The 24641-nt window shown below is 33.3% G+C and overlaps 3 protein-coding genes and 1 non-coding gene across 4 annotated transcripts; 3 read left to right on the forward strand and 1 right to left on the reverse strand.

The window, feature by feature from the left end:
• Positions 1-1321: 1321 nt before the first annotated feature.
• On the reverse strand, positions 1322-6198 carry LOC109810599 (receptor-like protein 4). The gene is made up of 8 exons (XM_083059974.1): positions 4985-6198; positions 4755-4905; positions 4512-4583; positions 3857-3931; positions 3321-3389; positions 2711-2788; positions 2234-2439; positions 1322-1931 (listed from the first exon to the last, which is right to left on the reverse strand). The coding sequence occupies exons 1-8, from the start codon at positions 6111-6113 to the stop codon at positions 1825-1827; spliced, it is 1887 nt and encodes a 628-aa protein (XP_082916100.1). The 5' UTR covers positions 6114-6198; the 3' UTR covers positions 1322-1824.
• A 1225-nt stretch (positions 6199-7423) lies between these two features.
• On the forward strand, positions 7424-8528 carry LOC109810611 (small ribosomal subunit protein bS16cy). The gene is made up of 4 exons (XM_020374121.3): positions 7424-7606; positions 7691-7736; positions 7890-8050; positions 8133-8528. Exons 1-4 carry the CDS (start codon positions 7474-7476, stop codon positions 8174-8176), a joined length of 384 nt encoding a protein of 127 aa, XP_020229710.1. The 5' UTR covers positions 7424-7473; the 3' UTR covers positions 8177-8528.
• Positions 8529-12778: 4250 nt separating this feature from the next.
• TRNAD-GUC (transfer RNA aspartic acid (anticodon GUC)) lies at positions 12779-12850 on the forward strand. The gene has a single exon. It is a non-coding gene; the product is annotated as a tRNA-Asp (tRNA).
• Positions 12851-18723: 5873 nt separating this feature from the next.
• LOC109810647 (small polypeptide DEVIL 4) lies at positions 18724-19498 on the forward strand. The gene has a single exon (XM_020374160.3). It carries the CDS (start codon positions 19103-19105, stop codon positions 19241-19243), a length of 141 nt encoding a protein of 46 aa, XP_020229749.1. The 5' UTR covers positions 18724-19102; the 3' UTR covers positions 19244-19498.
• The last annotated feature ends 5143 nt before the right edge of the window (positions 19499-24641 follow it).

Raw genomic sequence — 24641 nt, forward strand, 5'->3', positions numbered from 1 at the left:
AAAGCATTAGTATCCTGAATAGTGAATATGCATTATTTCTTTGTCTATGGTACTGGAAACACAAAAATCTCGACTAAAATGAGTGTAATGATAAGCAGTCCTTCAATGAGAAAGAAAGCAAAATTGCAGATAATGGAAGAGATGCGTGTTGGGAGCAATAGTTGACTACTAGTACAGTACAGATACCTTGATCCAAACGAAGCTTGAAACATTAGATACTTTTCATGGGTTGGGTTGGGCGCGCAAGAGCTGACTCAGACAAATCAACAAAGCCCAAAATGAACCAACCTGTTCCAGCACACTTTTAAAAGACCCAAGTTGCTTACTTAGAGGTTGAAGTTAAGACTAGTTTATATTTTACAAAAAATTATAATAATCACAATTTAATTCTCTTTTTTCGTTGCTGTTTTAATTGTTGGCATGGTTGGGAAGCATACCTTGCACAGATACAAGGCTTCAATTGTCGTTAAAGTAATTGATTTTATTTTATGAATATGAAAGTAGTTTTTAATTAATTGCTAACAATATTATCAAACTTTACACTATAAAAGAGATATAAGGAGAAATTTTATATGTGAACAATTCTTTTCTCTATAATTTTTTGGACATTATTTATGAGGTTTGCATGTGTTTGACTTTGGATGCACGACTTTAAACACTTCTATATAAATTTTAGAGAACAAAATCAATTATTAAATTACATCAGAGGTCTACTAAAAAAATTGGTTTAGAACAATAAATCTTTGCACAATACAACTTTTATTCAACTATCTTTCCTACACATACATCCTCCTATAATTAAGCGGACAATACTTCCAACTTACTAACGTTGGAACAATAGCCATAACTAAATCACTAATCGACCCATTTAATTAAGAAAAGCTCGAATAGCAAAGATGGTAGCTAAGTGGGTAACCTGGACGCACTTACACTAATTACTTGAGCCTGATCACCCCAATTCAGAAGTTCTGCTAGGAGTAAGGAATTAAGATATCCAGCTTTTAGCATTTAAAAAAAAAAAAACACATTAAAGAAGCTTGCAGAAAAGTCGACATGATCTACCAAATAAGATAGTTGAAACTAACGTGAGTAGAGTCACCGAAAAATTACTAATCCATTTTTTTCTTTCTTTCCTTCTAGACACTTTGTTTAATGGGTGCTACACAAGTTTAGACACTCATTTATGTCACTCACTGTGCATAGCAATAGGTATCTTCACATGGCTGTGGACCCACTTAGGTTGCAGAATAACAGAGCAACTGCCACCGTTTCTAAATTGTAGTTTTAGGTAAATCAAATTGAATATTTGTGCAGCAAAAGGTAAGAAATTTATTTATCATGCTTTATTCGGCAAAGGTATGGAAAAGCTTCAGAGTACGTTGTACAATAAAACTCACTGATGTTTGGCTATATAAATCAGTAGGGTTATGTATGAATCAAGCAGAATTGATGTAACGTGAAAAACTGGACACGAAATTGTGTCTCACATTGTATACATGGATGGGTTATTCCTATCTGGTATATTCATCAAAAGGTACAGATGGCTAGTGATACAACCAGGTATATATCTTTTTACGATGATTTATGAAATGATTGTCATTGTGCATAGCAATAGGCATCTTCCAGAATCCTCGACATGACTGTGTTGTAGGAGAAAAGCAGACCCATAAGCCATTTTTTCCTTCCTTTCTTTCTATCTAATGCGGCCTTGCCTCATAGGGATGTTGCAAGCCTTTAACATTCAATAACTTTCCGTACGCAATAACGATGTACGTTTAGCCGAAACCTATGAAAATTAATCTTCCACTTCCAATAAAAAAACAGTTATTGTGGAGTAAAAGGTGAAGGCAATCCCTTGGCATGCTGACTCTCCAGCTCGAGAAGCATCAACGATTTCTGCCTCTGATAGCGGTTTCTCTTGGCAGCTAATGCTGCAAAAGAAGCCATAAAACAGTCTCACAATTAGCACAGGATTAAAATATCCAAAGTCCGCTCATAAAACTTTTTAATTTAAAAATCCATATAAAACCGAATATCTCATTATTTGCTGGAATTTAAGCAGCTCAAATTAAACACATACTAGATGGAAAATTCAATGAGAGGATCCATTTCTATGAAAGACAACAAAGTTATGGCAGGTTGTAGTTGATAAATACACGTTACCGGGAATAAATGGAATATTATAAACAAAAATACGCCCGCAAAAACAGAATCTCATTGAAATCATACTTACACATTAATTCCTGAGGCAGAGCAAAATCATAATCGTTCCTTTTCCTCCTGATGTAGATATACGCCAGCAGCAGTACCACGCAGAAAACAAAAAGAGATGACAAGCCTATTGCAATTTTACCCCGAGTGGATAATCTACCATGCTCCCAAAACATAGGACATGATGGCAGAGTTGGTACACCGCATAATCCCTTGTTGCCAGAGAGACTGAATAAAAATTGAATATATAAGAGATTACTTCTCATTGGATTAATAAATGCAACAAGTAAACTTTATTTTTGCATCTATGATCCTGGGTATGCGGCAATTTAATTTAGGTGCTCACGCACATTGACACACAATGATATATATACAAGAAACAGAAATATAAAATTGTTATATATACAAGCTAAGTTATCCAGCATTTCAATCTGAACACAACATTATGCAGAACCAAATAGAGTAGAGGCTGTAGAGCTAGCAGATTAAAGTGACATACTCAATAGCTCCACCATGCACACCAACGGAATAAAGTTGCTCTGGAACTCGTCCTTCCAATAAGTTACCATTCAATAGCCTGACATAATTAAATAGATTAGAAAAACAGACAGAACTATGTAGTATAACTAGTCCAAAGAATAAAAGAGACAACCAGTTAAGACTGCACTAGAGATCAATTGTTATCTACCATTACCATCCTAAACATAAAGGAAAACAAGGTTGTTGAAGTGAGCATTGAGATATCAGATTGACGAATGAAAGAACACAAGATACCGGAAAAATATAGAGTAATTTATAATACGATTTTGGGAATTAATTCAATTAAATAAATGGCTAGAAAAGATTGTTTGATATCAAATTACAAAACTTCGTTACAGCAATGACATATTTTTCATCGAAGCACGCAGCATTATAGCATCCCCGTTTCTGACAGAAATGTATATTTAAATTGAGGGAAAATAGGTGCTAAAACTAGAGGAAGGACTATACGGCTTACAAAACAGCGAAAGAAGAGAACATGGATTACACAACCTACATTTTGTCACGATACTAATGATGTAAGCAGTTAGTTATAGACAGTCGAATTAATTAATGCACTGGATACTTACACAAGCTTCAAATTGGAAGATGCCAAACTATCAGGTATAGATCCCATTAACTGATTGTTGGATAAATCCCTACAGAAAATATTACAAAGAAAATAAATAGAATTTCAATATTATGGTAATAACAAGATGCTTCCAGTAAGTTTTGAACCCTTTCACTGTAGGTGAAGTCTGCCCAGAGTTTGTTTACGAATTGAGCCACACTTCATGGTTAAGTTATTTTTAATATAGGTGATATGGATGCATCATAATATTATCACAAATGACTTCAGATTTTTAAATGGTGTGCCTTTTAAGCAATCAAAACCAAAGCATCGTGCAAGAAAAACATATAGACTCTAATTATATACTGTGTTCAGTATACGATGATAAAAGTATATGACTTTTAAAAGGGTAAAGATAATGGAAACTGATAACCAAATAATAAAATATAAACTCCAGTTGAGTTGAGTTGAGTTCCGTAAAACATTTGGATAACATCTAAAAGTAGTACAAGTCTGCGAGAAATTGTAACTAACAGAGATAATAACTGATCTTACACTTGTATCAGGGATTTTTGAGTTTGACCTAGGCCTGGTGGTATTTCACCCGTCAAGGAATTAGAACTCAAATTCCTGTAAAATTAAAGAGACATTACCAATAACTGAAACCAGTATGAACATGAGCAACATTAATCTAGGAAAACACATCACACATGCTGCATGCAACAGAAGACGGATATGGCAAAGGGATACAAAATTGTTGCCAACATTTAAACACTAAACAGAGAGCAACAGTTAACTATAAATAATGAATGTGGATATAATGCTGAGGCCTGCACTAGAATATGTGAGAAAATCTAATTCCATCATCAAGTACAATGAACAAATTTACAAAAAAAAAAAAAAAAAAAAAAAAAAAAGCCAACTGTGAAATCCTTGCATGCATGGCTATAGCGTTCACTCATCGGGTAGAATGCAGAACAGGTTCTGTGCTACGCTACATGATTGTATCTAAATAAATGGTTTAACATATCAGAACGTAAATACTGTATAGCCACCAAAACGAAATAATGAGCCAGGTTGAAAGTACAAAATCCAATCATTTCAAAAATAGAGTGCTCTAAGTTGAAAGAGGCAAGGATGTTCGTTAATAGAATATGAACATCTAATTGTAAGCCGCATGCTACGCAAACATTTGGCAGCTGATACTTACAGGCTTACCAAATCCGGCAAAAGACTAATCTGGTCACTTATGTACCCTTTCAAGCCTTGACTGCCAAGATCTCTGAAACCAAAACAGGCATCAAGACTCGTTGTTGCATAAATCTGAATTGATTTTCTATAAGCATTTATGGAAAAAAACAGAATTCATTTTACATTCTTACTTTGTTGTTTTGTTATAAATGTTAGTAGTCGAAACAGAACCTAAATGCAGAAGAGTGGAAAGAAGAGTTACATCTGACTTATGACGAGAGCAGTTTTATCTTGAGTGATGCGGCAGGTAACACCTTCCCAAGCATCCCAGGTAGTAGGAGCACAAGGGTCACCATTCCAACCCATTCTATCAGGAACACGAAGCGACTCCTTCAACGCCCTCATTGCAATCACTACCAAGACATGACAATTAAGAACAAATAAACTTTCCAAATGGGCATGGAGGAAAGAATGATAGAGAGTGCGCAACACCTTGGAGAGGGAGAGTGGAGGGATCCACAGGGACCAAGGCGTAATTCTCAACAGCACTAATGAGAGGAGCACCCACAGCTGGCACGAGCTTGAGCTTCAAAACGTTGGCGCTCAAGTTCTTGACAGTGTAATGCAAAGTGAAGGCAGAAAAAGCACCGACTTGCTTGTATATGTCAACCCTGGTGACGTTTTGGTCGTTCAAAAACACGTCGAAGACCCTCTCCCCTGCTTTCTTGACGCTGGAATCGATCTCCGCGAAGTGCAGCCACACCGTATAGTCCATCTTGGCGTCCACAACCAATTCGTACTCCAGCGTGCCCTCCGTGGTGACCGCCGACTGGTACAACTTCATCGGGAAGTAATTAGGCTCCACGTCGGCGCCGGAGACGCTGTTCTCCGTGGAAAGGAACCGTACCTCGTCGGAATCCTGCGGCACGGTGCGGAAGGCGGAGTCCGGCTGCCAGGAGCGGGCGAAGCGGTCGGCGTCGGCGGTGAAGGTGGCGCCCCAGTGGGAGACGGCGCCGCAGGAAATGCGGCCGTAGTTGACGAGGATGAGGTTGTCGGTGACGTTGTAGGCGGCGGGGTGGACCTGGAGGAGCTGGAGGGAGGAGACGAGGGGGGCGTCGGTGGCGAAGCCGTAGAAGCAGAGGTGGAGGGAGGAGGAGGCGTTGGGGAGGGAGGTGAAGAGGTCGGCGTAGGCGCCGCGGCGGGCGGCGGAGTCTGGCCAGGGGGAGCGCCAGGTGAAGAGGACGGTGGAGGCGAGGGCGACGTCGAAGGAGGGAGGGCGGGAGTTGGCGTCGTAGTTGTCGTAGACGGTGAAGGTGCGGAGGAGGTAGCGCGCGGGGGAGGGGAGGGAGGGGAAGGAGTAGCAGTTTTTCTTGCCGTAGGAGGAGGGGGGGAAGAAGCGGAGGGTTTTCTCGGAGGGGAGGGGGAAGCGGAGGGGCTCGGAGACAATGGCGGCGGTGCCTCCGGTGAAGAAGCGGTCGGAGAGCCACGTGGTGTTGAATGCGTCGGTGGTGTTGGTGGAAGTGCCGCAGTTGATGTGGTAGGACAAGTTACCGTAGGCGTAGGATGTACAAGTGGTGATGCTGAGGAGAAAGAAGAAGCAGAAGGGTAGCGGAGGAGTCATGGTGTTGGTTGGAGTTGGAGTTAGAGAGTGGGAGACATGCTATTGATAGTAGTGATAGTAAGTAACAATCATAAAGACACATATGGCGAGATTAGCGGGAGAATTCAAGGATAGTAATAGTAAAGGGCAATTTTGTCCTTCTTTATTAGCTTGTACAAGACGTGGTGCCCACTGCCCACTATGCATCATAGTCAACCCACCAGCACCTGCACCGCAACATCACACCATCACCATTTACATTTCTCTTCTCTTCGCATATGATATCTTTTTTCTCATGTGCAAAAAATCTAAATTATTTAACTAAAATTGTGTCACAACATTCAAATTTAGGCAAATCAACTAAATATGATAAAATTAGAGACTGTTGATCGATGAAGAGAGAGAGTTATTTCTTCAGGCAACCGTTCCTTACCAGATTTCAAGCAGATCTTATTGAACATATTTGGGAACGTTTCGGAAATAATAATGATAAAAATTAATTTCATATAATGTCTATGTATTTATTATTATTTTATTTTATTTTTAATATCTACTTATTGTATATTTTTTTCTCGTAATTTATTTTCTTTCATTGTAGTGCAATTATCCTTTTTAATAAAAATTTAAAATTGATTCATAAATGATTAGAAAAAAAATTTTAAAAGTTGAATTTCTTAAAGTTTCTTACCGTTAGAGTAAATTTGTATTTGAGTTGCTTAATACTGACATGGCATACTCGAGACCACTTTTTTCATTTTTCAATGCATGAAGCAATTCAAATGAGTTGCTTCCATTAGAAATGCCCTTAAAATTTAAGCTTAGATCAATTAAATTGATTTAACATACACGTTAAATACTTAATTACAATATTTCATCATTTATAATAATCTTATGTAACTCAAATATGATTATGTTTTATAAAGAATATTAGAATATATGTGATTTAATAAATCTCAATGCTATTAGTAAAACAGAACTTTCAAATTATTAAAACTGTGTTTGGATCAGCGTTGCACTCCTAGGAGTCCTTCTAAAAATATTTTCATAATAAAAGATATAAATTCTAAAAAATACGTTCACCATCCAAAACACATGTTCATATAAGATTATCCAAACATAAACCAAGAAATGAATATAAAAAAAAAAAAACGTGTAATCCTAATGAACTCTTTCGTTATTAGATAAGTGAAAAACAGAGCTTGGGCCAAACATGTATACTGAGAATAGCTCTAATTGGCCCAATTGGGTACACGGTCTTCACGTCCCAGACCCGGCCCAAATCGTGGAGCAATCCGAGTCCAAACCGAATATATTTTGTTTGATTGGTTCCTCTGAGGGATAAGAAAGATAGTGTTTTGGAAGAGGAAGGTGAAAATAAAAAATGGTGGTGAGAATTCGATTGGCGAGGCTTGGGTGCAGGAACCATCCATTCTATCGTGTCGTTGTTACTGATAGCAAAACAACAAGAGATGGCAAACAACTTGAAGTTTTAGGCTTCTACAATCCCGTCGCAGGTTGCTCTTTTTTTATGTCTATCACTTTCGAATCATAAACACATGCTTCCACTTCGTGCTAATGCTTCTATTACTTCTGTGCAGGCAAGGATGATGAGAAAAGAATGCGTCTCAAACTGGAAAGAGTCAAGTAAATAACTTTCTTTACCTTTGTCAATTGTCTTTCACAAACAAAACCAAACAAATGTTTCTGCTTGCATGAATCACATCCCCTATTCATCTTTATCAATTTAATAGGGCAGAACAGAAATCTCCATTTTTTTGATTCTCCTTATGTTCTTAGGTATTGGCTTTCTGTTGGAGCTCAGCCTTCAGAGCCTGTGGAGCGTCTTCTATTTCGAGCAGGTTTAGGACATCAAGTTTCACCATTGCATAAATTCCCTATTAATGGACATAGCCTCAACCAAGAGCAACCAACCAATGCTGCTCACGATGAAGACAATGGTGAACTGCACACTTCTCCTTCAAATTCCTTCTGTGCTATTTTGGAGTTTCTTTCTCTTATTTTTTTTACCGTTTATTCTAGGTATATCTCCAGAAGCTATATTTTCTATTGGCCTACAAGTTTGAAGAGAATAATAGCTACCATAGGTTTGGAGAAGGTGGGTGGTGTTGTCAGCATGTCACCCCAAGCAAGGGCAAGACTCTGATTAAATTTTTGCACCATGTTTAATACTGCCTAAAAGTAAATAGACAGGTTATCTTGCTTGTGAGAAAATGGTTAAATGTGTTTACTGGAAGTGCAACTTTTTGTATTGGGAAGATGTTAGTTCTGTAACAAAAGTAGCTTATTTGATTTTGGCTTATGTACGCAGGCAGGTCTGACTTTGTTGTCAACACACCAGTTGATTTTTATGCTTCTGCAATTATTTTTCATTCTGGGGATTGATTTTGAAATATTAACTGGGGATTGTTCTGCTCATCCTTTATTTTCCATTGGAGTTCTTGTCGAGTTTGCAATAGGGTTTGATGTAAGAAGTGTTATTCATGTTTTGAAGCCATGCACTTTTCATGCTTCATCTAAAAATATGAGATTACTGGACCTTCAGAATAGTGGTTTATACATTAACCTCGTCCAATGTGTCATAGAACTAAGGCATCTACTTTCATAAAACCACCTTGCATGCCCTTTTTGTATAATTGTGTGATATGCTTTGATCCTCAGTATTAGTTTTGCTTTAAGATGTGATTAGAGAAAAAATGCTAATGATCTAGCTCGGTCATAATACCAAGTAACTGGTTTGTGAAATTGTGATAACAATTCAACTTTAGGTTTGTTTACCTGAGGCTGCTGGAAAGTTGAACCTGACATTTATATAGCCATGATTCTCTATTCTTTCTAGAACTTGTACGTTTGTTTTTATGCTTGATAATTGTGATGCTTTATGAAGTTGCAAATATTACCAAAGGCTTCCTAGAATTTGCAAAACTCTTGATGTAGACAAAAGCATTTTCTTTACGTACTTTATAGGATATATGAATGTGTGGCTTGTTGTAGGACCCTAAACACACTCAAATAAAATCAGACTATGTTTCAAGTAAAACTATTCGGGATTCTACAATTTGTTCTTTCTTATGAGTCTAGGATTTGTTTGTCAAGTTCATGGTGTAGTGTCATAAAAATATACAGTATTGCATAACAAATAAAAAAGTTTTGCTAACTCTAAGAGGATAAATCATTCTCCACGCAGTTGAGTAAGTAGAGGACTCTATTGCTCATTCTGACTCGAGATCATCTAGCTACTCTTGATAGCTGAGAGAAGAGTGGAGGGAGTTTGGAGAGTGTGACCAAATTCAGTCAAAGGGAGAGTTAAATTCTGAGTGGGGGAAAGGGAGGAAAAATAAATTGCTCTATTTGAGTGGAAAAAGCATCAGTAGGGGAGGGTTGAAGGTGAAAGGAGATGAAAATAGCAGACAGAGTTCTAAGTGGTCACTGATGTGGTTGGTATTTGTCTCAGAAGAGCGCCAGTGTATCATACTTAATGGTAAAGCCTTTACCGTAAATTTGTATATACAAACCGACTATTTTCCTCTATGGGAATACCTTTGTTAAATCGTTGGAGTTAGACATGGTAAACCATACGAATTTGTGGCAAAGAACTGAAAGAAGTGTATATATGTCTGCATGCAAAATAGACCATCCAATATATGACAACATTCCTTTATGTGATAACTGATAACAGATTGCTACACTATATATATGTCTGCATGCAAAGTAGGCCATCCAAGAGATGACATGAAAACATTTTAGCATCTAATCCAACGGGTGTGACCCAAGTTTGACTGAATTTGGTCACAGAAACAAGAAATTTTACGATATTAAGGGCTCATCATTCTATTTCATTTATTTTGCATGTTTCAATTGTTTGGATTTATTCCCTAGCTAGCAATAAATATCATAAAAAGCCAATTCCTTATAGTTCAGCTGAAAAATGGGGACACTTGATCTATATACTAATTTTTCCCCCACATACCTTAGCAAATAACAACGCAGAGTTCGGTATGTGTAGAAATTCAAATTCAATTTTGGAATCTAAGGACCAACATACAATACATTCAGTTCTACCCAAAATGATGTTTATACTCCCCCTCCCCCGAAGAAAAGAGGACCAGCGAAAGCAACAGTGCAAAGCTTCTCATTAAGAAAGGACTGACACTGCCATACTATGTTGCCATGTAGTTGATAAGAGTATGTTCCCATCAGAATAGCAATAAAAAAAATAGATTTAGTAATTTCGGATGCATATTTCAAAATTTCTGAGGACCCTGATTCCGTTGGTGTGAATTTGATTTTGCTTTTCACTGATTTGGCTCGGGGTTGGGTGGACAGAAATGATGATGGGTATGAAAGCAGAAAATGCCTTAATATAAGAGACAACTCCATGCTAATCACCAAGTTCCCTGCATAAAGATAGAATTAGAAGTTACGCTTTTCTAGGACAACGGGAAAACTATATATACATAATACATTAATTAATTTGTCATACATGAAATACTATACTGCCTCACAAGTAACAATCAATCTGGTCAAGGCAAGGTTTTTTTATATACTTGGCATTTAGATAAAGGAAAGGGTCAACCAATATAGTACAGCGTCAAACAGAGCTTTCCTTAGTAGAAATTTTATCTTCAGGTATCAGCAGGGACAGCAATAGAAGGAAGGACTACTTAGAATCCCAACATTCTAATAAATGGACTCGGGAAATAAACAAGGGAAAGTCTATGAAGAGCTTGATTGTACAAATGATAGCCCCTGTTAATACGATCATGGTGTTGGGCTTTTATGCAATGCAAATGGGGACAGATGCCTGCTGTGATTACTTATTGCGGATATGGAAGAAATCACATAAACTTACGGCGATTAATGTATAAGGGTGAAATATTAACCAGTATTGAGATCAGAGGCAAAGGTGTCTATTACTAAAAAGATAAGGATGAGGATCTCTGGTTGCACAAAAGATAAATCCACATTAAACTAGGAACTGAAAAATGAGAATCAAAATAAGGGAAAAGTTAAATTAAATGATCAAGTGCTTCTAATGGGAATTATTCCATGACCCAGCTAAGTTCCATGGTGAAAAGGTTAAAAACAACTTTATGGATAAAAATGCATCATCACACACAGATAAGTAAACTGGCCCATAGAAGTTAATGCATCTTAGAGATGATATTATAGTGCAGAGCTATAATTTTATTGCTGCACTCAATTGCTTAAGCTACTACAACTCTTTGCCTTGCAAAGTACAAACTTGCTGATTAAAAGTCACACTGCCCTGGATAAGGAAAATGGTAGGAAACTGAAATTGTAAACTCAATATCCTTTCTCATACTTGCACATGAATGATAAACTGTATATCAAATCATGTTGGCATAAAGGTACATGCAATCCATGATTCATAGAATCATATTTCATGTTCAACACGGACGACAACCAAGTTGTAAATAATCCTATTTTATGTGAACGTTCTTGGTCCTTGACTATTATTGTCAAGTCTCAAGTTGTTAATTTGCGCATGGATTTTAAGCAGAACCCAAGTTCGTTTAGTGAGTTTGTCATTAACAATGAAAAGGAACTATTCCATTTTCACAAATAGATTATTTTTAGTGCGCTTGTCATTTCCTTGCTATTTGATAAATATTATTTTACTTTCCACTATAGGCTAACCTATAAGAGAGTATACCATCTTATTCAATTTCAAATTATTTTTAAAATTATTATTATTAAGTGTAATGATTTATCGTGGTTCCTACATTTAATAGTTTAACTACTATTAACAATTGAAAATAAAAAGACAGCTACCTTCCTACATTTAATAGTTTAACTACTATTAACAATTGAAAATAAAAAGACAGCTACCTAGGATTCACATTCATACATTACCTGGATGCACATGTCATAAGGTATATATAGATACAAATAACATTATATCAACTATTAAATCATAAATAGCATATATATATATAATAACTATATAGTATTCCAGTATAAAAGTATGAAAGAAATCATAATTATTGGTCAAATAACATATTGCACCAATTATACAAGGATAACTTTAAAAAGTCTACACCGTCATTCATCAACATGACCTCAAAATAGATTTTAACAATAGCCTAATCATACTCTACTCACATATCAAATATGACAATTGCAATCTAATTACATGAAAAATGCAAGAATAAGTTAGAGTTTAAAGGAAATCAACATAAATAACTCAACTTAATTCATCATAATATCAACTTACAATTTTCAACACAATATAATATATTATAAATTTGAACACAACATCAACACCTCAATTTATAACACTATCAAAATATATTTAAAGAAATTTTAGATATTATTCTTACTATATTTTAATTCTTTATATTTACCGTATCTTATTATTATTACTACAATAACAATTCCACGGTTACAGGAATTTGTTCCCTAAAATACTTTGTCCTTATATATATATATATATAATGATTAAAATAATAATATATATTATTTCTTCTATGATATCAGAGTTCGTATCCTTGGGAGCCTCTAATTGATCTGATTTATTTGTTTTTATTTGAACACAATTACTTGTTTGTATCATTAAAAAATTATTTTTTATTTGATTTTGTGATATTTGCGGACTCATTTCTTTTTTAAACTTTGTGAACCTGACAAACCACAGTATCAACACAGTCGTTGTAGTATAGTGGTAAGTATTTCCGCCTGTCACGCGGACGACCCGGGTTCGATCCCCGGCAACGGCGATTTTTTTTCATTTTTTTTCATTTTGTTTTCTGTGGATGTTAGAGTACAGTGATTGCGTTGTGGTTTGGTTATTTTAAGTACTAGAATGAACCACCCATGGTTAACTATAACCTAAATAGCTCCCTTTCTCGTAACAATTAATGATGTTATGATCTTTTGTTGCTGATAATGGTTTTCATGTTTCAAACAGATGAATTTACCTGACAGATTCTTTATCTTTGGTGCTGGCATAATATTTCTCAGAAGAATAGAAGTGCCCATGAATCATTTTTATATATAAGAACCTTAAATGAGAGTGTGAATGTGGCTCTACCAACACAGAAAAAAGCCTGTGTAGCAGCGGATCCCCACGGAGGAATAAAGATTGTAAATAACTATGGTACACGTGAAAACTTTGACTATATTTTGGATATCAAAATTAATTATCTTGATGAGATAGAACACCTTTTAATTTGAAAAGCAAAACTAAACCAAGTCTGATGGAGATGTAAATGGAATCTTTTGACCGCACGTGTAATCCTGCTTTATGTAAGATGTGTTGAGACTTGAGAAGTGTTGAATGATGGAAATCTTGATAAATAACATGACATTATCTTAGAATGCCACTTTTTTATTGTTCCTTTTGGCCAGCTGTTATCCCATTATGAATCAAAACTCATTGTTGCCTTTTAGACTTTAGAGAGAACGAAAAGACCTTGTAACTTCTCACTTTAAATTTTTTAATTTCTTATTTCATTCGTACTTGACTGTGTGAATTACGGTAACTTCCAGAGATTTTTCAATGGATGACTATTTTACTTTAAGATATGATCCAACTATGGATCTTCAAAAGTTGAGCATTTTAATAATCATGAATGGGGTATTGCATTCAATTAGTCATTCCTCGTACATTTTCTCCTCAAATTACGGGATAATAATTTGATTACATAATTGAATCCATTTTTTTTTAATAATTGAGGCAACACACTTATCACTAGATGTGAGACAACAGTTGTTTATAAATGGCCAAAACAAAACTTTGCTACTGTTGATCTTAATAGTTATGATATATAATACAAATTTCTTTACATATCAAACACTTCATAAAACACTTATTTCTATTCCTCACATCATATCACATGTTTTCTGTTTCAGCGTTTAATAGAGTTTGGTATCGACCAAACGTTTCCCATCCTCATGAATTTAGCTGTGGCGCCTTTGAATTCTATAGGTGCATATGCATCTTGGTAACAGAGTCAATAGATCTGTCATTGTTACATAACCAGCTATGAACCATGCTGTGTACATAGTAAATTAGCAGCTGGCAATAGACAATTAACGTGTTACTATAGTGTCCGTACACAAGAGAAGCTGTACTTATTTCTTAACTAGTAAACCACAGTGTGTAGTGCTTAAATTCAGGAAACTTCATTTCAAGAAAATTACTTTCTCAATTTCCCATTTGTGATCTACTGATAAAAGAGGACAGTCAAAACTGCATAACCAAATCAAATTTCATAAAAAAAAATCCTTCCCAGATGTTGTCTGCATATGAACATTTTCAACATGATATAGTATGGTTGATAAATAACTATGTCTTTTAAACATGATAAGAGGTTCAATCTAAGTATGAAAAACATTTTTCAGATGAAGTGAGTCTCTTAAATGAATGAATGTTATCAGTATCTTATTCTTAGTTGGAATTCATTAGTTACAAAAAGAAAATATGGAGATTTCACATTTGGTAAGAGACTGAAGAAACATGTGATGACTGATGAGTTTGATCCGTACAAAACAAGCATGAAGAAGAGGAATGGAAATGGGGTTGTGACTATTAAAGTAGTAATATATGTTGATTATAGCGCAGGCAATGTTGATGTGAATCACGAGAACTTCACGTGTAACTCTGACCTCCTTGTTCAGTACAACCGACCAAATTTTTTTCAGTTTCAAGATATACTACTGTGGTTGGACCACTTTGATCACAGAGTATTTCAGACATTAATGTTACCACCTCTGTCTCTAATCATGTTAAGTTCCCACGGTTTCACTTTGTCTCAAATGAATATAATAAATGGGATTTGAAAGTTTTATATTTTTGTATGAGGGTCCAATAACCACATTTAAATGTTTTCAAATATCATTTATGTTGAAAGCTGAAGCTACCCGGAAAACTTCATTATTCAACATGCCAGTAAGGCTATTATACTTTACTGAAATTACATTGAATTTGTTTCTAATTAAACATCTGCCAATGAACATAGGAAATTTGTGAAATGGCGTGAAGATCTACCAGTCTGTGAGACAGGATCAGAATTTTTTTTTGTGAAATGTTGATGGAAATTTGTGCTAAATTTCAAGATAAAGAGGAATTTTGTATCAAATCAGCATAATTGAGAAAAGAAAGGAAAATAAATATTATAAAATTGAAAGAGTAAATTGAAATATGAACCAAGTTATTGCTCAAAACGCGTCTCGTAAAAAGTTTGATATATCATTTCCGTACAATGAGTTGTCATAATATATAGAACAATCTACAATGTTCATTTCGGCAAACAGGAAATAAAAAGAAAGGGAAATTAAAAAGCTAAATATTATACTTAAATAATGTTAGCCATTCCAACATTACCTAATTGAACACGAATAGTAAAATTTCGAATTTAGATCTTGTGAATATAAAAAAGTAGTTAAAAGAAAAAATCTAATTATTTAATTATCAATAAACTCAATAAATATTTAAAGTTAGCAATCAGATGTGTTGGGATCTAATTTTTTTTAAAGTGGGCGATTCACTGTTTAGAGTAAAATAAGAAATACAGTCGGTAAAAAAAAATCAACCATAATTAATATTACATGCACAGCATATCATAGATGCATTAAAAAATGAAGAGTTATTTTTTCTTATTAATGATTGACATTATTTACTTTACCATTTCTCACAGCAGACTGCAGAGGAATCAAGTCCAATGTTTTGAGATAGTTTTTACTTTGTAAGTGTGAATCAAAGATGTTTTTTTTTTCACTCTTAGAAGATGATCTATTTCAAGACACAAAGATTAGGTTCAATTACATTTTTTTATTATTATAGCTTATATATGTAATTGTAATCTATCTATTTTTAGTTTTTTAATTTTGATCTCTTATTTTATAAATTGTGCACTTTTAATTCATTCATTGACTTGTTATCCAATTCCCAATAAAAATGTTATTATGACAATGAAGTACTAATAATATATAGTACACGTGGAATTTACGTGTTCATAAAATGCTAACATGAGTGGTACACATGGAGTTAATTAACATGTAATACCACGTCAACACCTCACTTCACATTAACATCTTTTTTAAGTATTGAATGACAAGTTAATAAATACTAAAATTACACAATTTTTAACATAGGGACCGACACTGCAAAATTATAAATTTGCTATTAAGCTTAAAAATTATTAACATGAGTTTTGACTCTCCAAACAAAACCTTTTTCATAAGTAGGCAGGGCAAGAAAAAATAAATAAAATAAGTGAATACAACTAATTTTATTAATATCTTAGATCTTAGATGCATATAATATTTATTTAGATAAAAAAGTATGAAATTTGAGAGACTAATTAATCTAAACCCACACTTGGTCGATGAAACGGGTTGAGAACTCAGGATAAGAGTTGAGGCCTAGTTTTAAACAAGAAGAAGCTCGTAGAAGAAACAAATTACTGACAAGCGCATAATTCAATGTCAAGTGCTTAAAATTGCACCAAGAGTGAATAAAAAAGTAACAAGATTAGTATTATTATTAATTAGAAGAAGCCGTTAGAAAAAAAAAAAAAAAAAAAAAAAGTGACTTTGGGAGAGCACGAGGTAGAGCAAGTTGATCATGGTTTACAATTTATGACTAATTTAGTCATTAACTCAACTGGGTACACTTAAATAAAATCTGGTGTTCCTTCTTATGGAATCTTAGTCAAAAGCTTGAAACTTACGTCCTTGGCTACTTTTCTTTGGCCTCTATGAAGGAAAAAATAACTTTTCTTCCTTTTGATAATTCATTACATTTGCATTAGCAAAATACTTTGAGGCCTATGCAAAAGCCACTTTAGCTTAGTTTTATATCCTTTCCGGGGCCAAGAGATACCAACCAACCAGTATTTGTTTGGATTTTCTATCTTTGTTTTTGGATTTGCTGTGAGGAGAAGGGCAGAAAATAGTGGCCTATGATCATGTGTACGACTCTTGTGATTCAAATCCATGGCTCATGCAAATATCTCATTACTGCTTCTATATTCTTGCTGTCTCCTCCAAAGCTGTCAGAGCCCTGTAACATATTCTGATTTTCAGTTGCCTTGGATATCCATCATGCAGCTTTTGCCTACTCATTTTAAACTAAGCTCAACAAAATCTTCTATCTGACTATTCTAAATAATTCAATTTGTCTATGTCATTAAAAGAGAGGCCAAATTTTTAAATCATCTAACTAATAATTTTGGTCTTAAGCAGTTCCAAACCAACTGTATTATTATAAATATATCATGAATTTGGTTTATCAAGTATCATTCTCTCTTAAAAATAGTCCCAGAACTACTGAAATTATAAGAGTAGTTTCTAAAATATTATAAATTGTGCAAGTATTGAAAAAAAATTCAAATTAATCTTTCAATATTATTATGTTTATCCTATAATGACTTTAGTTTAAGGTTTTTACACACAAATTAAAAATAACAGTAAATATATCACTTCTTAATACAATTTTACTAAAATATTTCATTTGTCCAATAAATATATACTACTTTAATTGTGGTGATTGAATACTTTGTAAAAGAATAAATTAGAGAAGTTTATTAATTGCAGTCGGAAAGAAAGATTAGTAAAATATATAAATTCATTCACTAAATTAATGGATATTTAATGTTCTAAGAAGTACTATTATTTATATGATTTTATTAATTTAAGAACTATTAAGGGGAAAATAATAGTTGACGAGTTTATTAAATTTATTACACTTTCCTTTTACTGAAGCAAGTTTTGACTATGATGGTGTTAGGGTGGTGAATTTGTGTTTCTTGAGTGCCGCCCAAGACGTGCAATAATTTGTAGATGTTGTGGCATTGGATAAGCATGATATTTACCCGTAGGAACTGAACCTTTGATGTCGAAAGCTGGGGCCCTAATTATGTGCACCTTTTTTAGATCAAGTCAAGGTAGTAATAAGTTAGTCCATTATAACAGGATGGCAAATATACTCATATACTTTAACCTCTCCTGAGTTTAACAAAAAATACCTGATTTGATTGGGTAAGTAAGAGTATGGATAAAATTTGATATTTTAAATCAGATATAAATACGGATATATACTTACCCGCTCCGTACTTTACTCGTACTCGTCTATTTTCATTTTTAATTTAATATCTACTTTCAATTTAATTATATTAAAAGTTTTTAATATTTTTTTATGTGTAATTATTTATTATAATATGAGATAGAGAAATAACTTAATTATAATTATAATAATAAAAAAATAATTTAAAAATATCATTTTTTTATAAAAAAATAAAAATAAAAAATTGACGGATACGGATATGGGTACGGATATACCCAATATCTGACAGGGACAGGAATAGGAATTAAAATTACATACCAGACAAGTACAAGTACGGGAACAGAGATGAATTTAACTCGAGGACGAGAACGGGTATCATAAAACCCGTACCCGACCCGCCCGTCACAGTCCCTATTATAATCTAAACCCTTTCTAGTGGTTCTTGTTACGAACTCTCATGTAGGATTCACCAAACCCTTACCCAACCCCTATCCATCACTCACTTCCCTGATTATGTGGATCTAAAGAAAGAAGAAAAAAAAGTGAAGGGTTTCTTTTCGAGTTTTGTCCCGATGGGGAAACCATAAACTCCTCCATCATGCACAAGATTAAAAAGTATATAGTTGAAATGGGATAGGCCATTATGTTGGTGGGTGGTGCCTACACATAGGATTATAGAGTGTGACATAGCAATGGAAGAAAGAGAATTGTTTTTATCAATTCCCGTTTATTGGGGTAAATGGTGAGGTGGGGTCCAATTGGTGTTTGTCTGGTGAGTTTGGAGGCACTGCACACTCTTTTATGCCCCATCGGTGCCTCTTTACTAGACCAATCTCCAATGTGACCACAACCTCCAACTTCTATAAGAACCCCCCCTTCATCCTAAACCAACTCACAACCTTAACAACACAAACATAAGAAGAAAAAGAAAAGGTCTCCAAAGCAATTAACTCTTGAAATTATGAAGATGGGTAGTCCTAGCATGGGAGGCTCTAAGAGAAGGCTTTCAAGCAGAGGGCTTGGAGGTGCCCTTAGGGAGCAAAGGGCAAGGCTATACATAATAAGAAGGTGTGTGGTCATGCTCCTCTGCTGGCATGACTAGTGCTACTACCATGAGCTTGCTTCCTTTGGAATGGAACAACTTTGCTTGTTATCTCCCTTCTTTCTTCTATTCTTTTCTTTTCATTCATGGTGGAGTGTAAATAGCTGACGGATGGTTATTGTGGAACAGTGTAACAATTTTTTGTATGCCTTGCTAGCCTTATAGATACATATATGGCTTGCCTCTATGTACACAATAATAACACTTAATTATTTATAACAATTTCAATGTTATCATATTTCAGAGTTTACTTTACTATTCATTCTGTTTTGTTCTTTAGTTTTCTTCTGGTTTCTCCTTTTTTTTTTTTTTTCTTTTTCTTTCTTTGCTGCACTGATTGATTTGGATCATGTTCATGTCCTCCAAGACAATCCATTTAATGATTCTTATCTTGTTCTTCATCTCTGCTGTTCTCTCTCAAATATATGGGGAAAATATATTTTAAGAAAATAAGGCATATAAATAAGTTACTTAGTTACAGCTTGCACATATTCAGAATTCAGAATCTAGGACAAAATATATATCTAAGCATAGATACATCTTTTATGAGCATACTCTGAGATGGTAAATTTGAAGAGTGGTTCTAGTTAAGGGGTATGAGTCACCAAAAATTGTTTTGTCAACAGAACCAGAAGTGTACTTCAGGTTTTTGTATGAATTTTATGAGAGGAGGCTTTATTTTTCCATATTCTTATGGTGCTTATTAATTTGAAGCACTTACCTTCCCACAGATATGGAAACCGAGAAAAAATCTTCAGACACAGTGGGTTTTCTTAGATTGCTAGGAATATTCAAGAGAAACAGGAGTTAATACAAATTCAGATTATATGTATAATTCTTTGGCTTCTCTTTACGATTTCACTGAACTGCAGTAGTTGTCTTGTTCACAAACTATGCTACATTAACTTTATGTTTTACGAGAGTTGTGTGTCAAAGCTAATTTCTAATTTGTTAAAACTATCTACACACAAGTTTTGGCTTATGAAAGATAATGAATTACCCTTCAACAAATAATTTAATATAGTATAAAAAAAATGAAATAATGGTTATTTGAACATATTTTTAATTATATTTATTTTTGTCTCTCAGACTAAAATTAATTTTTTAGTCTTCATAATTTAAAGGAAAAAAACTTATTTCCTTTTTTATATCCAAATTTCGTTAATATGCCACATAAAAATCACTTATTATTAATTATGTCGTATAAAATTAAACATAATATCAAATTAATCGATGATTCACATATAATCTGCCTCTGTCAGTAATATCTCATCTCATGTAATCCTAAAGAAACTAAAACAAATATTTAAAATTAAAACTAAAACAGATAGGAAAAAACACATACTTTAAAAACATATTTAAATAATAAAATTTTACAAAATTTTGCTTAATTACTTATTTAGCATGAACCTTTCACTTAGCGAGCTATAAAGTAGACACGACATAAAGACTTCTTGATATGAAAATACAATAAAAGTATTGGTTAGAATTACGTAGTCAGCTATAGTTAGTGGATCCAAATTAAAATAATGAAAAAAGAGCTTAAAAATGTTGTATATGTGAAAGAATTTTTTTTTTATTCATAAAAATCAAACTTATATTAAAAATTTAAAATAATTTATTGTATCATTCAATCAATTAAACTAAACTTGATTAGCAATTAAATTAATAGCAAGTGACATCAATAATTAGCGGAATGATGTAGGCCCGTTAGACGGAGCCAGGATTTCAATACTGGGGGTGCCATATAGGGGGTGCCATATAGTAATATACATATGAGTTTATATTAAAAATATGAGTTTATATTAAAAATAGGGGGTGCCATATAGTAATATATATGTATATAAAAAAAAATTAAAATTATTGGGGGCCGTGGCACCCGTAGGTCCCCCCTTGGCTCCGTCCTTGCCCGTTAATCATTTGAAGTGAAGATTTTGTTGATGACTCTAAAATGGGAACTGTTAGCACAGTTTTAACATTTTATATGGCTTTTGGATTCTACTTTTTCTTATCTTTTACCCAAAAGGGCGGCATCTATAAAGTGTTTGCAGCTTGAACTTGAACTCAAAAGGTGACAGAATTCTTTTTTAAAGTTTAATTATTGATATGTTAGTTCTTGTATTTTTTGTGAATTTAAAAGTAAGTTTTTATATTTTGGAAGTCTGTAATTGAGTTCTTAAATTTATGAATCATTTTTGGTTGAGTCTTTAAATTGGGATTTCATCATAATTTGTGTGATAATCTTTGAAATTGTCTTCAGTTATGCCATTTTTAGTCATTAAAAAAATATTTTTTAATGATTTTCAAATTTGTTATAAAAAAAATAATATGCATGGTATTTATTATTTAATGATTTAGACCCATTCTAAAAGCAAATAAAGGAAGGCACTTACGATGGATAGATAGTGTTGGTGTTGGGAGCATGAACTGAGTTCAAGTCCATAGGTATGACAAAGACCTTTGGTTGGTGTGCACTAACAATAGGGAAGGTTCACATCAATGGCCTTTATGAAATTGGGACTGTCATTATCTTCTTCTCTTCACCCTAACTAACATTAGATAAACTCTTTTAATTTTTATTAGTTCTCATTCCACTTAGTCTGACTTTAAATCAAATTATTAAGAAAAAAAATTAATGCTTATTCTGATTTCAGTCTCAAAGAAAAAGAAGTGTTTTCCTTTTGTCCAGAAGGAAAAGGGAAAAGAAAAAAAAAGGGAACTAAAGAAGTATTTAAAAAACACTAGACACCGCACTTTTAGCTAAACCAAGCAACAAAAAGTTTGAGTTTATGGTCAAATCTTTAAGTGTGTGTGGGCCTTACTGAATTATTGGCTTCCAGCCCACTTTCACGTGTGCCACGCATCCCCCTTAATGGGCCTACATCTGTTACTAATGCCCTTTGTCATCATCTTTCAGGATCATCAATACTCACCAGAAGAAAGAAAGAAAAAATCATCAACGCAAAAAATTAAATGAATCAATAAATATAAATAAATGTGTAAGATTTGATCTGCTAAAGTTATATTAAAGTATTAGAATTTAGAACCAACGATTCATTTCTGATTTTATTTTATTTTATTTTTAAAATAAAATTTCAGTTTTGAGTCTTATGAATAAAAAAACACAATTTAAAAAAGAAATTTCATTAAAAATAAGTGTCAACAAGTTTTCTAGTATAAATTAATTATTAGTAAGTAACTAATAATATAATTATAAAAAAATATTAGTAATAATTTATAAAAGAAAATACTATGAAAAAACACATGTTAAGTATAATTAGTTAATTTTATAAAGAAAAGTAGGGGTCTACTGAAAAGAGATATAGCATCGGTGATAAGGACTTTTATATTTCCATACACACACACATATGTGTTAGAAGAACTTTCCACGAAATAAAAGACCGTCAATTCGCTCCAAGTCCACAGAGAATAGAATCAGGAAAAATTATTAATTTAATTTGCAAAATTAGTTTCCCTTGTAGTTTTTATTTAATTTAATTTTGTATAAATTACTTCTTGAATCTATAGAAATTATATCAATTATTTTATTTTTAAAATTTTAGATGTTAAAAAGATTGAATTAGATATCAATTATGTAATGTAAGGACTGTCTTTTATGATAATTATTTTTTAAAAATATTAGACTGATATTGGAAAATATTTAAAAACTAAATTGTCAATTGTATAACAAAATGATAGGATATAAGTTTTTGTCGGTGTACAACTAGGATGTATGTTCAAACAGGAATTGATGCACACTTGACACATGAGAAATCGATCTTAATTGCTTTTTTTTTTTATATTATGATTTTAGTTTATAAAATAGGTCAAAATTTACTCTCACTTTTTTCTTTTATCTTATTATATAAATTCATTTTTATCTTTTTCTTTTAAAAAAAATATTTTCATCTTCTAATTTCTATTTTTTAGTTAAGATAATTCCTTTGAAGCATAGATACTTTTTTATGTTGAGACCTAATTTTAATTTTTTATTTAAAACATGAAATTTTTCCTATTAAATTTATCTACATAAAAATTGTAATACTGTGAATTTTAGGACTTGTAATTTTTTTATTTAGAGATATTGTTTTATGTTGAGGAATTATGGAATTCATAAGATTCCTTATGAGTTCTAAGGTAGTAGAAGGTTTTTCTAGGTAGAGATTTAGTTTGACTTTAAGGGGAGAGTATATATAAGATTTCTGTTTAAAATTGAGTTTTATAAATTTCATTCTTCAAAAACTTATAGAGAGAAGTTATGGTCTATGAGTTCTCTTCTTCCCTAGTTCTTCTTGTAGGATGATTTTACTTAGAAATCTCATTCTAAGTTGTGTTGTCTGATGATTCAGGTATGTAGAACCTCGAATCAAGCTTGTTGGTCCGCTCGGAGTTATTTTCTTCTTCTTCTTCCTTCTCCTCTTCTTCTTGACTTAGAGACTTCTGAGATAAGAGAAGTTATATTCTTGAGTTTGTTGAATTTTTGGGCTATTAGTGGATTAATTTTTATGTTTAAAATGTTAGATGGTTACACTTACATGGTGAAATTGCATGATTTTGATGGTTGTAGTTGAACTTGGGGTTTTGGGTTCATGAAGGTGAATTTGATGAGGTGTGGTGATTTCTAGTTACATGTTGAATTTTTTTGTCGAAAAGAGTTGTTTGTGTTGAGTAGAAACAATATCTTGTGTTGTATGTTTGACTTTGGGTGAGTTTCAGATGAATCGAGCAAAATTCGTAATTTACATAAGTGCAGAACTCGTGTCACATTAGGCACGGTGATGTCGAACGTGAAGAGAGAGATTTGTCTTGGGTTTGAATGTCGTCGAGCATAATCTGAATGACATCTAATATGAGAGCATTAGAAAGTCTCTGACTTGGTGATGCCGCACTCCTAGTCGAGTGGCACCTGGCGTGGTCATGCCAACACTCTCTACCTAAGTGATGTTGAATGTTAGTATGGTGATATCGGACGTGAGTTAAGTAAAGACTCTCTACTTAAAATGATGTCAAACGTGTGACTTTGTCACGCTAGACGTGAGGTCCTAGGAACCTCTACCTTATCCACATCAGATGCGAGTTGTGATTTTGCACAGAAGTTACTCCCTCTATTTTTTATTCATAGTTGTTTTGACATTAATTTTTTGTTCTTTTTTATTTTCACTTTTCTAAAATCAATGACTTATTAATTTTATTTTTTATTTTTATCTTTGATAATTAATGTGTGTTTATTAAACAATGTATTTTTTCATTTTTCAGTATACCTATTTTTTCTCCAACTACCTAAAGGGTATAACAGGAAAATAAGTAATAAATACTTTAAAAAACTAAAATATCAATCATTTTTTTAATTCTTGTGCATAACCTTAAAGTCAAAAATAAAATAAAGAAAGTAATAATT

Source organism: Cajanus cajan, chromosome 7 (assembly GCF_000230855.2).
Source record: "Cajanus cajan strain Asha chromosome 7, NIPB_CcT2T_4, whole genome shotgun sequence".
Classification (NCBI taxonomy): domain Eukaryota; kingdom Viridiplantae; phylum Streptophyta; class Magnoliopsida; order Fabales; family Fabaceae; genus Cajanus; species Cajanus cajan.